We start from the raw sequence: 13,797 nt of genomic DNA on the forward strand, positions 1-13,797 counted from the left end.
AACAGCTATAACGTAGGCCTACAGGGACTTTGTGATATTTAATTATGGTTTTGTAAAGCATAAAAGTATAATGTCTGCATAAACCAGTTGGATTCAGATACCACAAGTGACTTAAGAGTGACCTCACCCTGCAGTTTTTCCAGTGGTAGGCGACTTTAATGGATTGTACAAACATTAATACATTATTATACATCTAGCTGCATGTTTAGCGGTGATATCTGTATTAAAAACGGGATTCCATGTAAAGTTTGAACCGAAACGGAACGGCGCTTTTTTTTTTTGAACTGTTGTCACTACATTTCACTTTGGTTGTAGGGACGTTTTATTGTGAGCTCTGGAAGTTTCTGGAAGTGCAGTTCACCGTCCGCTGGTGAAGTTTGAGCTGAACTTCCTCTGCGTGCTGCCACGTCTGAGCCCGGTCCCAGCCCCACTTCCTCTGGAGCACAGAGCTGAGAGGACAGCCGCGGAGCAGAGGGGATAAACTTGAATTAAATAACGGTAAATTTGAACAAACACGTCTCTCCTTCTTTCGCTTTCTCGCAGAGGAAATCATAACAGCGTCGGCTGAGGTAGACGACAGATGTTTCCAGTCACTCCTGTCACCGGCTCGGTAAAGTCAATGAGTCGGGTTTCTGTTTTTGAAAGGCAAGAGAGAAAAATGCGCATTTTAATTTTTCCTTTTCAACCACTTGTTCAATCCTAGACCAAAAATCTTCCTTTGAAACTTCATCAAAGTTAATTGTCACACTCTGGTTTTTGCGCAGCGGGTGAGATAATAACCACGTTGCCAAGTGGGGAGGAATTTACACATCAAGTTTACTGCTGTGGCACTGTAGGAGAAGGGGCTGCTGTTTGCTGTGTTTATATTGGTTCATCTCAAACATGAACGGTGCAGTAACAGCATGAGTAGCTGTTACACTGTTAAAAATCAGTCAAAATATCTTCAGTGAATAATGCTATCTTCTTTGCTCTACAAATTAGAGGAATGCATTCTCTTCATTCCACACAGTTTGTGTTTTGGATGCAAACCTTCATACTGACTGCCCTTCCTGTGTTTCCCCCTAGATCTGCCATGCTGCCCAGACTTGCTGTGTATCTCCTCTTGTCTTTGCCAGTTCTCCTGGTGCAGGGCAGCACAACCAGTTCTTCCAAGAATAGCCCTGCTGCCCCACCGAGCCCTCCACCTCGCCCGCCTCCTCTTCTGGGTGACCCCACATGGGCTCTGGGTCTGCGCCTGTACCAGGCCCTTCGCTCTGACTTGAGCTCAGTAAACACCCTGTTTTCACCTCTGCTTGTGGCGTCCTCACTCGAAGCGCTGGGTGGTGGTTCTGCAGGCACCACTGCCAGCCAGCTCCAAGACCTCCTTAAGACTCCTTCCCCCGCCAAGGCCGGAGCCCAGGCTGCGGAGCTTCTGTCCGGGGCATTGAAGAGCTTCACTAAAGCCAATGTGACTGCCTTTAACCTGCACACTTCCTCAGCTGTATTTTCCAAGCAGGCCCCTGCGGTCAGTCAGGCCTTTGTGAAGGACAGCCAGGCCAAGTTCAGGCTGCAGCATCGGCCACTGGGGAAGGGAGACTCTAAGGCTGACCTGAAGCAGCTCCATAGCTGGGCGAAAGCCGGGCTTGGTGGACTGGAAGGAGCTCCTTTGGAGGCAAAAATCCAGGCTAAGGCCGGAGCCTTGATACTGGCCAATGCCCTGCATTTTAAAGGTGAGGAGAAATAGTGCACAGTAGATAAACAACTAGTTTACAAAGCAGGCTTCATTATATCCAGCTCATCATGCACACTTTGGTTTGTGGTTACAAAGTAGTGGAAAATATGACATTGGTTGGGTAAAGGGAAATGATGGTTATGAAATAGTAAGCCAACGTGTCATAATTTGTCAGTGTGTCCAAAACAAGTCAAAATGGGCTGTGACAGTAAATGATGCATACCCAAATGAATATTTCATTATGGTGCACATCCAGTGTCATAAGAGGTTGGATGTAGACACATAACGCAGAGGTTTTGCTGGACTGAATGGAGCTGAAATAGACTGGTGTGCTTTGTAATTGTGGAGTCATTTGGAATTATGGGACGTCTCTATGCGGGACTTGTTTGCTGCGTTGGATGAGAGGTCTTAGAATATTAATATGGCGTGCACGTGCACCATTTTCAGTGCTCAGACTGCACAGACAGCCTATGCGCCAGTTTGCCCACTATCTTGTTCGTGCCAGTATGCCCACCTGTGTGTGTGTGTGTGTGTGTGTGTGTGTGTGTGTGTGTGTGTGTGTGTGTGTGCTCATGCGGTGGACTCCAGCTGGTGGACACAGCAGATAAAGGATGATTCTGGGGTCTATCACTGAGAGCTTATTCATCTTCCATTGGGGGGTGATGTGTCATCTTAAATAATTGAGTAACAAGTGTCCAGACTCTCTCCCTCGGTGTCATGCCTAACATCTGTGCTTGGAACGCTCCAAGTCTGCGGCGGCGCAGCTTGGCTCAGATTTGGTCTTTGTGATGGGCTGCAGGGGTGAGCACTAGTCAGTGTTTCGATACAGATTCAGTCGGATAGATGATCCATCTATAATTTAACAGTTGCATCCCAAAACCATATCCATATAATCCTCGTCTGAAGTTATCATAGTGCCCCTCCTTTAAAAAGCACCATTAACGGTTATAGTTAGGTTTATTTCTGCCTTTATTAGGCTGTTAAATGGTGTCAGTATTTTAATAACTGGGTTTTAGTTTCTCATTAGTCAGAAATAGCTATTATTATGATTATTATGATTATTATGATTATTATTATTTATTTATACATTTTTTTGTCCATGATAACTTTTCAGGAATTTATCATCTCTCTTTCTCAGAACAAGTCGATTCCTGCTGATGTAGAATCTCATCTTTGTTTTCCACCAAAGACGATGATGACGATGACGTGTTAAACATATCCCTCTGTTCTGTACTTGTTCTTTTTTGTGGTGTTTGTCTCTGTTTTTTTGCTTTTGTCGCCCCTTATCACGTGTCTAATCTACCCTGTCTCCTCTTTCTCTCCTCTTCCCACGTGTCTCCTGTTCACATCCTTATCTGTGTCCATCTGCCTCTATTCCCTCCGTTTCCTCCTGCAGGTATTCTTTTTATTAGGTGCAAAGAAGGCAAGGCTGCTGAAGTGAAAACAGGTTGCCAACAGATAGACAGCCCTCTGAAAATAGCATTCCCTGACAGACTATACATTGATAAGCAATTTAATTAATTTTCTTTGTTTGATGTTCTGACTTCATTACGAAATTAGTTTTTTCTGTGAACCGACCCTCGTTGGTCGGTTCATTAATTTTGTGGAGGAAATATACAAATTAGATTATACAGCAGATTGCGGCGCACAAATTAGATTACGGGAAATTGGATTCCTTTAGTTTTGATTCATAATTTAAAAGTGGTCGATAGTTTGCTTCTTGCTCTTTCTAGCTTCCTCTGGTTTGTTGTAGCATTTTTTTTATTTTTTTATTTGTCTTTGATTTCAGGGTCCTAAGGCAGTTGATAGTGTGTGATAATGTAATGGTTTCAGAGATAGTGCCGGAATTTCTTTTGGCACTCAGCAGGCATCTGGTTCCTTGCCTGTTTTTGTTTTTTGTTTTTTTTTCACTTTGGTTCCTTTTAGTTAATTATTCAAGGGGGGGGGATTTAAAAAGCTCTTTGCTGTCCCTCCTTCCCTGGGCTGAACACAGCATTCAAAGAAAGGGAAGGTCAGGTGCAATTAGTAGTGGAACATGTTTATAGTAGAGAGATGGCAAAGAGAATGGCAAGAGGACTGCAGAGACAGAGCATTATAAGGAGAGATTTTTTGGGTGGGAAGGGGACAAAGAGAAGCAGAGTAAAAGAGACGGGAGAAAAGTAAAGATTGAAAACCAAGCAAAGTAAAGAAATAGAGGGTGGCCTGCTGAGAGAGTGAAAGAGATTGACAGACATGGTGGAGGGATGTAAAAGGCCTACCTTGGGAGTTCCAGTCCACACTAGTTAATTAATTCAGGCTTTGTTCCTGTTTTAGACAAACAAACACTGGAGACGGAAGAGGAAAAATAAGATTGCAGGAAAAAAGAAAAAAACAGCTGAGAGAAAGTTACACAGAAGCTAATGCAACAACGTGGAGAAGGAGGAGAGAGAAAAAAATGGCAAGAGAGAACAAGTCCCCACATATTTAACCTCTAATAATAGCCACTGAAATACCATAACCACTTGTAATCAAAAGTTGATGAAGGAGGAGAGGGAACCGGTCGGTCTCATTGATTCTCTTCTGCTTTTTGCCTGATGTTTACAGTATAAATTGGTAAGTCTGTGAGCGATTGGATTTCTTAGCTGTGCAATTGTTTCATTGTTTATTGTCGATGGATATTAATAGATTCAGGTTTTTCGAGTGATCTCTGCGCTGCGGCGCTGTCCTCTTCAAAAGAAGATAATGCAGCGCAGGTGCGCTTGTCTAGACGCGGACCCACACATCCGCTCACGGAGATCAAACGAGTCTGCTGTGCATGCTGGTGAGGTCATCAATTTAACCCCAGCTCGATACGACCTCATAGTATTTACACAGAAAATGTTCATCGTCATGACATCATTTAAACAACACGGTTGCCACTTTAGGTAACCCTCAGCCAGTTGTTTGTGAATTCCACTGGGATCATATTTCTCTCTCTGATGTTACAGGAAGCGAATCGAATGTCTGTGACTTGTGCTAGCATGCCGGGGGGAAATGAAATTGATATTGACGTACGCTTCAAGATCATGTGTAATAACTTTGATCATACCTCAACTTTTCATCCATCATTATCATCATCATTATCATTATTCATTATCATCAGGTCTAAGCTTTAATTTGTCCAGTAGTTTGGTTTACGTCTAAACGCCTGCCAAACTAATGACGGACCTCAGTCGGCCTCAGGTGTGTTTAGTGCAAATTACAAATTGTTATCAGACATGCTGACACACTAAAGTAAGATGTTGAGCATAGTAAATATTACACCAGCTTACCATCAACATGTTACCATTGTCATTGTCAGCATGTTAGCATGCTGATGTTAGCATGTAGCTCAGAACACGACTGTAACTGAGCACAGCCTGACAGAGCTGCAGACTCTTGTTTTTATCTCTTGGCCAAACATTCACTATCAAATGAGAGAATTTGCTCCATTACTCTGTCCTATATCATTTTGAATTGAGTACTTTCATTCTGTTTGACTGCTGTTGGGACAAAAGAAAAAAAAGAAGCAATTTGAAGATGTCACCTTGGGCTCTGGGAACATGTGATTTGCTATTTTCACTATTTTCTGACATTTAATAGACAAATCGATGAATCATTAATATGGAGAAAAGAAGGTTCCACACACTTTGTCCACCGCAAGTATTTATTGATAAAGCCAAGCAATTAGTCTTGGCCTCCTTGCACCTTAGCATTGTGTCATGAGCGCATTACTTTTTTTCAAATGATGAATCAATACTGAAAGTCATCATTAGTTAAAGCCCTGGCTGGCCCCCAGGTGTCATTCACAAAGAATGACATAAGTACAAGTCATAATCTGTCGACCTTCTAACTCTAGCCAATGTGCCCTGCTCTATTGAGTGGGGCTAGCAGCCTTGGCAATGTGTTGTGAGGTTATTACAACAGTAATTCCACCACTCTCTTCCCCTCCTAAATTGACAGCTGTCATGGGGTTAGCAGGGCCAAGTGAAATGTGGTGAACCCTGAATGGGACGCTGTGGCCTTAAGGACCTCATAACTGCCTCAGTATGCCACTCCCAACTCCACGGCTTTGAGAAGAGTAGACATTTTTTAATAGGCAGTACAAATCAATGATTCACAAGGGCTGTCGCCGTGTGTGAGGTCTATGTGTATTCTATCAACATTGTTTAACTTAGCGGACCACCTTTCCACCTCTTTCAATCATTTAGCATTTTCTTATACAGTATATCAATATGTAATGTATCTATGTCAAGCTGTGTGTTTGTTTGGCTGTGTGTTCAGGGCTCTGGGAGAGAGAGTTCAGCGGAGAGAGCGCAGATCGTCGTACCTTCTTGGGGAAGAAATACACCAAAGTGATGATGATGCACAGAGCAGGTAAAAACAAAAAAAAAAGCACAGTCTGTCGCTGTTGCAGGCCTGCCAGCAAATAAATGAAGTGAAAAGGAATCAAACTCTAAAATGGCTTGAACATCTGTAAGGTCCAATCTGCTTCCCTCCTATTTATCACTGTGTACCTTATAATTTATTTAACACGCTTTTCATATTTTATGTATTGTCTTAAAACAACAACGAGGCAGAGTGAATTTCTGTTATGACAGCAGTAAAAGATGTTGGAGGGATACACTGTTTAATTTTATATTATAATGTCATTTCCAATTCATGAAAAGGATTATTTCAGTGGTCCTCTGTCATCCTGTCGCAGGTTGCATTCACATTATTTTTAAACAGATTCAGTTTGACTTTCGCTTTCTTCCTGAGTTTGTTTTGTAAGCAGGTGAGAACTCGGGTGACTCCCTTTTCTCCTTGACTCCTCCTGTCCTCTCGTCCAGGTTTGTACCGTCACCATGAAGACGTGGAAAACATGGTGCAGGTTGTGGAGGCGCCTCTGTGGGGAGGCAAGGTCAGCCTGGTGCTCCTGCTGCCCTTCCACGTTGAGAATCTGGCCAGACTGGACAAGCTGCTGACCCTGGAGCTGCTGTCCAAGTGGCTGGAGAAGACCAATATTACCAGTGTGGCCATCTCGCTGCCCAAAGCCAATATCACCAGCACATTAAGTCTGCAGGTTAGTAAAGTACTTGTACACTAACTTTACATTACACTGTCTAATGTTTCATGTCCCATTTTGTTGTGTTTGTTTCAACAGAAATTATTTTCATGTTTCTAGAAATGTAAAAATAACATCAGTGTAAAGTCGGTGACATAACCAGGGATACTCCGCCCGCAAAAAACTAGGCAACATCACATTCACCACACACACCCTCACACACCTCGACATATTAATATAGATGTCATCAGCAGTGTGGGTAGTATGGAGTATGAAAGATTGTGTGCGTACAAATCTGCTAGTGTTTTACATTGTTATATTATTTATGGCAAATTTACACCTTTCCTACCTTCATTTATATCCCTTACTCTTCCACTGCACTGCCTCTGTGCGTAGGTGGAAGCACTTTAGATTAGTAGGTGACCCTGATTGAGGTAAGTGTTTGTAGTTATGCTTTGCTCCATAATACACTCCAATTCTATGCTTTTTTTCCCATAAACTATAGGGTCTCTTTTAGTAATAATGTTAATGCATTATGCCTGTGTGCAATGGCAGGCTGGAGTGTTGTCTGAAATGTCTAGATAAAACACCTGGCTGATGTCTTACTCCTCACCTGATAAGCCGATACACTCATTTAGGAAGGTCAGAGGGGATTCAGTGGTTTTCTATATGTCAGTGACTTTCAATCTACTCCATCCATGACACTGTTCTGCAGCTGCTAGGTTTGTGATTGCATGCTGCTATAGCACTGCCGCATGAACTGTGGCTCTTACATTTTTTTCTCAAAGGTCTTGGCTGACAAGCGTGGTTCTCCATTTCCATTAAATCTAGCCCATCTTGGATCGGCCTAATTTCCAGAGTCACCTCAGCTGCCCTGCCGGTGGGGTTTGTAGTCTTTTCTTTCTAGGGGGAATTAGCAGGTGTTTCTGTTGGAGTACTGCTGGTTTATTCTTTTTTAGTTTGTCTTTTGATCCACGTTCCCTGCATTTGTGCTCAGCCCAGTGGAGTGAGGTGTTGTGCTTATACAGTACATTAAATGTGCAATGGAGAGGTGGGTACTTTTAATACTGCAGTGCAGTGTGCCAGAGTGCTCCTCAGCATGCAGACACAATTGTAGTTTTTTCTTTCATTTTCTATCTTTCCTTCATTTCCTGTTTCCACACGCTGCATCTTTTTCACTTCACCTGGTACACTTTCTCATATCTGCAAGCAATGCGCTCATCATGTCCATTGTTTCTTTGTCTTCTTTGTCCTCTTTGGTTTTCCATGTCTCTTATTCTCTGTTCTTTTCTTCTGCCTTGGCCACCTCCTCTTCCTGACATGCATTTTGCTTATCTTGGTTTTCTTTTTCTTCCCCTTCAAGAGTCATTTTTCTCTCCATTCATATGTCTGTCCTCTTCCTCCTCACTTCCTCTCTCTGTCCTCGTGTCTTGCTGCTCTGCCTCCATGTTGTGCTGTGTTTCTCGCTTGTCATTTCTTCCTCTTTCTTTTCTTCCTCCACATATTCTTCACCTGTGACCTCTCTCTCTTGCCTACTTTTCTTTCTTCCTCTTCGTCTGGCTCTTTAGTGCTTTTAGTAACTGGAGTAGTGGCCTGCCTTAACCTCACAGCTCAATGCAGAGTCTGACTAGGGTGAGTTCAAATGTCACCCCTTCCCACTCTTCTCCTTGCTACCTTGAGGTGATGGGTGTCCAGCTGTACGCACAGCATCAGGCTGTAACAGCCTTCAGCAGAGAATCAAACCCTGACTGCTACAAGGCTAAGAGGGGCCTGAGGATGACCCTGACCTGTAGCTCCTCAGTGGGCTTCTGATGCCTCCCACAGACCTCCTTTTGCAGGAGCACAAGGGTCATACCCCCGCCCAGCTGGTAGTCTGGATCTCTGCTCCCGGAACTCCCAGAGCCAGAAGGGAACTGGTCTGAGTCAGGAGAGAGGAAACTAGGAGGAGCACTTTGCAGACAGCCAGCCGGTTGGTGGCTGCTGATGCTAGTGTGAGTACATGGGGGATGTTAGGGTTCATACTGGCCAAATTGAAGGCTGTGTCAGGCTGCTGACTGGGAGATTAGAGAGTTGTCGGGCTGGTGGAAGAGCACGTACTTGACCGGGGCACGGGGTCCGTAGCAGGGGCAGGGGCACAGACGAGTTGCGAGAATCAAACATGTCTCCACATCTTTGAGAATATTCTGCTCATGTGGGTCATGGTGAGAAGAAAGTTTCCCTTTCAAGTTTATTTGACTGACATTTCTACAGATTAACTTTCTCATTTGCAGTTGCCAGAGAATGTTCTCACAAGGGATGTCTCGTTCAAGTGTGACACTGCAATAAAAGGTGCAGTCAGCTAAATTTGGCACCTTATTTTTCAAGGGCTACATGATCCAAATACTGATGGGTGATTGATACATATGACTTATAACATTGTTGGAGATACAGAAATGCTAGTGATTTTACAGCGGTGTTACTGAGTGGATGTTCTTCTCTCACAAATGGTCTTCGTCAGAGTGCAGACACCGGCTCGCAGAGAGCACACAAAACTGACACCAGTCACGTTTAAATTCGGTCTGTCGTCACGTTACGTTTACAGCATCCGTGTAAGTTAGCGACAGTCAGTTTAAAGGGCACTGTTTGCCATTTAAACGGGCAGAGCGATGGTCAGTGACAGCTCAGAATGAGAAGCTGCTACATGAAAGTTGTGTATCCTGGTCTTTGTTAATAAGAGAGAGAGAGCAGAAAAAAAGAAACAGATTCTTTAGCTCTTTTTCTGCTCTCACTGAAGAGCGAGGCTGTCATAGAGTAAAAGGAGGCTGAAGTGAATAAAACATAAAAAAAAGAAAGGACTGGCATTTAAAGCCATGCGCAGCCATTCAAATATTCTTGGTTAAGCCACGGTACAGCTTGGCACATCTCCAGCGCTCACTATTACTGACCAGTAAGAAGATGCGTTCAGACTAAATGCAATGTAAATTTTCACCGTTTCACATAATTTGATAGCTGGGTAGTTTTGCAGTCCTGGTTTATTCATGCTAAATAGTTGTGACTTGTTAGCAATGTACACACTGACTGTTAATGTGGAGAGTGTCTTTGTGCGTGTTTGTGCTGACTCGTACAACCACTTCTTTTTATTAGGTTGAAACACTTTCAGATCGCACTGATGCATCTTCACCTCAATTCCCACAACTTGGAGTGAAGTCACAGCTGTTCACACAACACAGTGGCTCTGCTGTGCGTTAGAATCAGAGAGATACAGTAGTCGGTGGTACAACAGTTGTGGATGACTGAAAAAGACACAATAAGAGAAAAAGAGAGGGGGGAGTTAGTTGAACCTGACAGATCGAGAGGCCAGTAAATCCCATTTCCCCAGGGCAGGGCACGCTGACTGGAACCTATTACCATGTCCTCTTTAGATGTACATTATAACCTCATCATGGACTGATGAAATCCACTTTGCCCTCTTTCTAGTTTAACAAACATCTCTATAGAGTTGCGCTGCCATGTTATTCTGCTAGCCATGCCCTGAAGAACAAGCTTTTGACATTAACATTGTCAGGACACTCTGGGGAGGAGGCTGTAATCTAGAACTAAAGCTTGAAACAACTCCTTTTGACACGGCTATGACTTTGCCAGTGAAAGAGCAGAAAACATACTGTTGCACAAAATCCTCTTTTGTCTCTGCAAGAGAGTTTGCCAGACGGACGGGGGAAAAAGAAACATACTTCTGTGAGTAGCGAAAAAGCAGCTGTACGTTGTTCTCGTTATTTAACCTAATTATGGATAAGCACTTGAATGTTTCAGCCTCGGTTTCTCCGACTCGTCACGAGCTGTCTCCCTCCGTTTGCTCTCTCAGGAAAAAGAAGTGCAGTTGAGGAATCATTATGAAAGGGCTAAAGCTCTGAACAAACCCTCAGCCCACTCCGATCTCATTTCGTCTGTCCGTCCGACCCTTCTGGCCGGCGACAGCCAGCCATGTCTTCTCTGACGATCATTTTTCCAATTGGGTCGGGCAAATAATTGCTCATCACCGTGCGTCAATACTGTTTACCACTCTATCTGTCAGTGCTTGGGACAGCTATGGACTCCTGAGATTAGAGGGCAGCATCTGGACATACAGAGGATCATAGCAGAGTGTGTGTGTGTGTGTATGTCAACTGTAGCATTCATGTCCTCTGTGTGAGGCAAATAAGAACAAACAAAATCGCACTCCTCTGAGTCATGTTGCCACATCCAAATTGCACCCATTCCCTCCGTCACCGCTCTCCTCTCTGTCATATCAGTCCCTGGGATCTAATCCCTTTCTGGAGGCCTCACATGTGCCTTTAATGCGCCGTCACCTTGGCTCTGCTGACCTAAATAGGAGTGACATTCGGCAGGTGAGTGAGCTGGAGAGGTGGAGGAAGACGAGCAGGGTCAATGATTGCTTGGGGACAAGGCGGAAAGTGTCACAGAGAACTATAAATAGCTGCAGGATCCTGCCTTTTCCTTTTCTTTCCGTCTCTCTATTTGTGATGTTCTCCTCTGGTGAAGGGCAGACTGTGGCGGAGTCTGCAGCCAGAGACGGAGAAACCTCTTAACAAGCCCGGCCCAGAGGTCACTGAATAAACCACCCTCATCGCTCTCTCCCTCTGCCTCTGATCCACTGCTGACCTGGCCACACACATACACACAGTAATGGCTGAGCTTGAGCTCCATTCTGGCTGTATCTCCAGTCGGTGACTAAGACATATGAGTGTGCACCGGAGAGCTCACTCAATCATGGCTAATGAGGTCAAAAGGCCATCAAATATTTACAAGCGCACACTCCGCAGTATACAGTGTTGAGGGGCAGCTGTTTTAGCAGCAGCCCTGCATCATATGAATTAATCAGATGTGTTTTCATGGTCATTAGTTAAATATCTCACTAAAAGCTAAGGCTTCTTTTTCTTTTTCCATTTGTGCTAAAATGGCCTTGGAATAAAAAGCGGTTCATGTGTAAATGTGAGCGAGTGAATGAGACACAGAGTGTATTGACCGTGCAAAAGAGGTAAAAGCCCGTGTAAATAAGATACCAATAGGAGTATTGCTGATGAGACTCAATAAAGAGATGGAGAGGCTTTGAAGCCTCAAGAGAGCTGATGGTGAGAGAAAAAGAGTTTTTTTTTTTTTTTTTTTTTAAAGCCTGCATTGAATGGGTCCGTGAAATGGAGCTGTGATGATGCCAGTACCACATACTGCATGCTCGACACCGCCCACGCAGGATGTTAAGGGCAGTATTGAATTAGGCAGAACACGTCTGTAGTTGTTTAATGTGTCGACAGCGCATTGGTGGCTTTTATTGGTGAGCCAGAGGGAACAGGAGGTCGAAGCTGTGCAAGAACAGCAGAGGTGAGGAGATTTCTTTTCACCCTAGGTCTTGGATCGTCACAACTAATTGGACCAAGTCGGACTTAGTTTGTAACACTTGGGTCAGTTTGTGTTGACAGTTTATTTTAAAGGTACCCCGTGGAGTTTTTGGTAAGGTTCAGTGTTTACACTCAGAGTGTCTCACCACACAACAAATTGAAAAGATTTCCTTTTCATAGTAAACATCTGCAAAGCCAATTTTAAAAGTGTTTTAAAACTGTCGCCGTGTACATCCGTGTTTTCTTGCCAGCACTCTTCTTCTTCTATGTTTTTCGTGTTCATTGCTGTGTATCTTGGCGTGCCACTGCCACCAGTTGTCAGTCTGTGGAATAGCAATGAAACATCGGCAATACAAGCAAATAAGGACCTTCACATAAAACCACTGCTCCATGGTGTTACTGGTGATCAAACACTCGACTACCTTTTTAAAGAGTGACTGGAGGTCTGCAAAAACAAGATTTTTTCAGGGGATGTTCTCACCTTCCTAAAGTGATGTACAGGTGAACTCTGGGACTCGTGACATCACTGTTGGGTGTGTGTGGCTACAGGTGCGACAAAACAACCTTGTGGTCAGAGATGAAGGTTGAAGCTGCAGTGAAACACAGCTTTTTTTCTTGAGATAGTCTAATCTTTTGTTTTGTGATTCAGTGTCTTTTACGGGAGAAAATTAAGCTGCTACTATTGAACCTAAATATATATTGTGCTTTTCTCTGTTTTATATCATTGTAGACTGAATAACTTTGGATTTTAGACTTAAAGGGAGAAAAAAAAAAACAGGGAATTTGAAGACATAATCTCACGCTCTTGGAAACTGTGACAGGCATTATTCACTATTTGTGATTGTAAAATATGAGAATTGTTTTATGATCCAGTTCGTCAGGTTTCGGTCCAGAGCCTCAGATCTGCTGTGTTTTTTTTAATGCTCACTCTGATGATACTCCCTCACCTCGAGCTCCGCCTGTTTGTGGGAACCAAGAACTTAACAGTCGTTGTGGTTCGAGTGCTTTTCCCTCGTTTCTTTTGCTCTCCTGTGCAAATTGCAGGAATAATTAGCAAGGCACATTTAACAAGCAAAGTACATTTAGTACTGCACATAACCAAACAAGTCTTTTCACGGGATTTCCGAGGTTGCCTAGTGATAGGACTTTAATCATAATCTGCCTGTTGTCCTCTTTACTCATCTTTTCCAGCATGTGCTCCATTAAAACTGTCAAGATGAAACATCTCTGTGTGTTGGTGGAAATGGTTGTTATGTGTGATGTGTAGTCTTTCCTAGGTTTTTAATAATCTTCAGGGCAGTTCAAGTGCCATAATTTGCAAGCAGCAGCAGATACACGCAGAGCACTGTTTAACAATAGTCTCCCTGTTTGATCTCTGCTATTTTTCTCGTCTTTCTTTCTTTCCCATTGTCATTATCAAAGCTGCTCTGTCTCTTAACAACAGCCACTGTGACTCTGCACAGATAGAGCTGTGACATGTCCTGGCTGACACGAGCTATCCCCTTAAAACCCCCACAGGTACACCCAACAAGCTACTTAGTGGGCTCAACCATCAAACTGAAATAATGTGATGCAGAGTGCTGCACGCCTGAGGGTTGATGCCATGCTACCTCAGGCCTGGTTAGGCTGCACCGCTGTATGCCAACTGAACCCCCAACCCCCACTCCCAC

General features: G+C 43.7%; 1 protein-coding gene across 1 annotated transcript in view; it reads left to right on the plus strand.

The window, feature by feature from the left end:
• Nucleotides 1-340: 340 nt before the first annotated feature.
• The window catches only part of serpinh2 (serine (or cysteine) peptidase inhibitor, clade H, member 2), a 16,878-nt gene continuing 3,421 nt past the window's right edge, over nucleotides 341-13,797 (plus strand). The window contains exons 1-4 of the mRNA XM_023396583.2: nucleotides 341-498; nucleotides 1,066-1,709; nucleotides 5,993-6,085; nucleotides 6,541-6,773. Of these exons, the coding sequence (XP_023252351.1) occupies nucleotides 1,073-1,709; nucleotides 5,993-6,085; nucleotides 6,541-6,773 (963 nt within the window). The 5' untranslated portion in view covers nucleotides 341-498; nucleotides 1,066-1,072. The remainder of the gene's footprint in view (nucleotides 499-1,065; nucleotides 1,710-5,992; nucleotides 6,086-6,540; nucleotides 6,774-13,797) is intronic.

The sequence above is a fragment of the Seriola lalandi genome, unplaced genomic scaffold, assembly GCF_002814215.2.
Source record: "Seriola lalandi dorsalis isolate HSWRI2012SDOR001 ecotype SW California unplaced genomic scaffold, Sedor1 jcf7180002054979, whole genome shotgun sequence".
Taxonomy (NCBI): domain Eukaryota; kingdom Metazoa; phylum Chordata; class Actinopteri; order Carangiformes; family Carangidae; genus Seriola; species Seriola lalandi.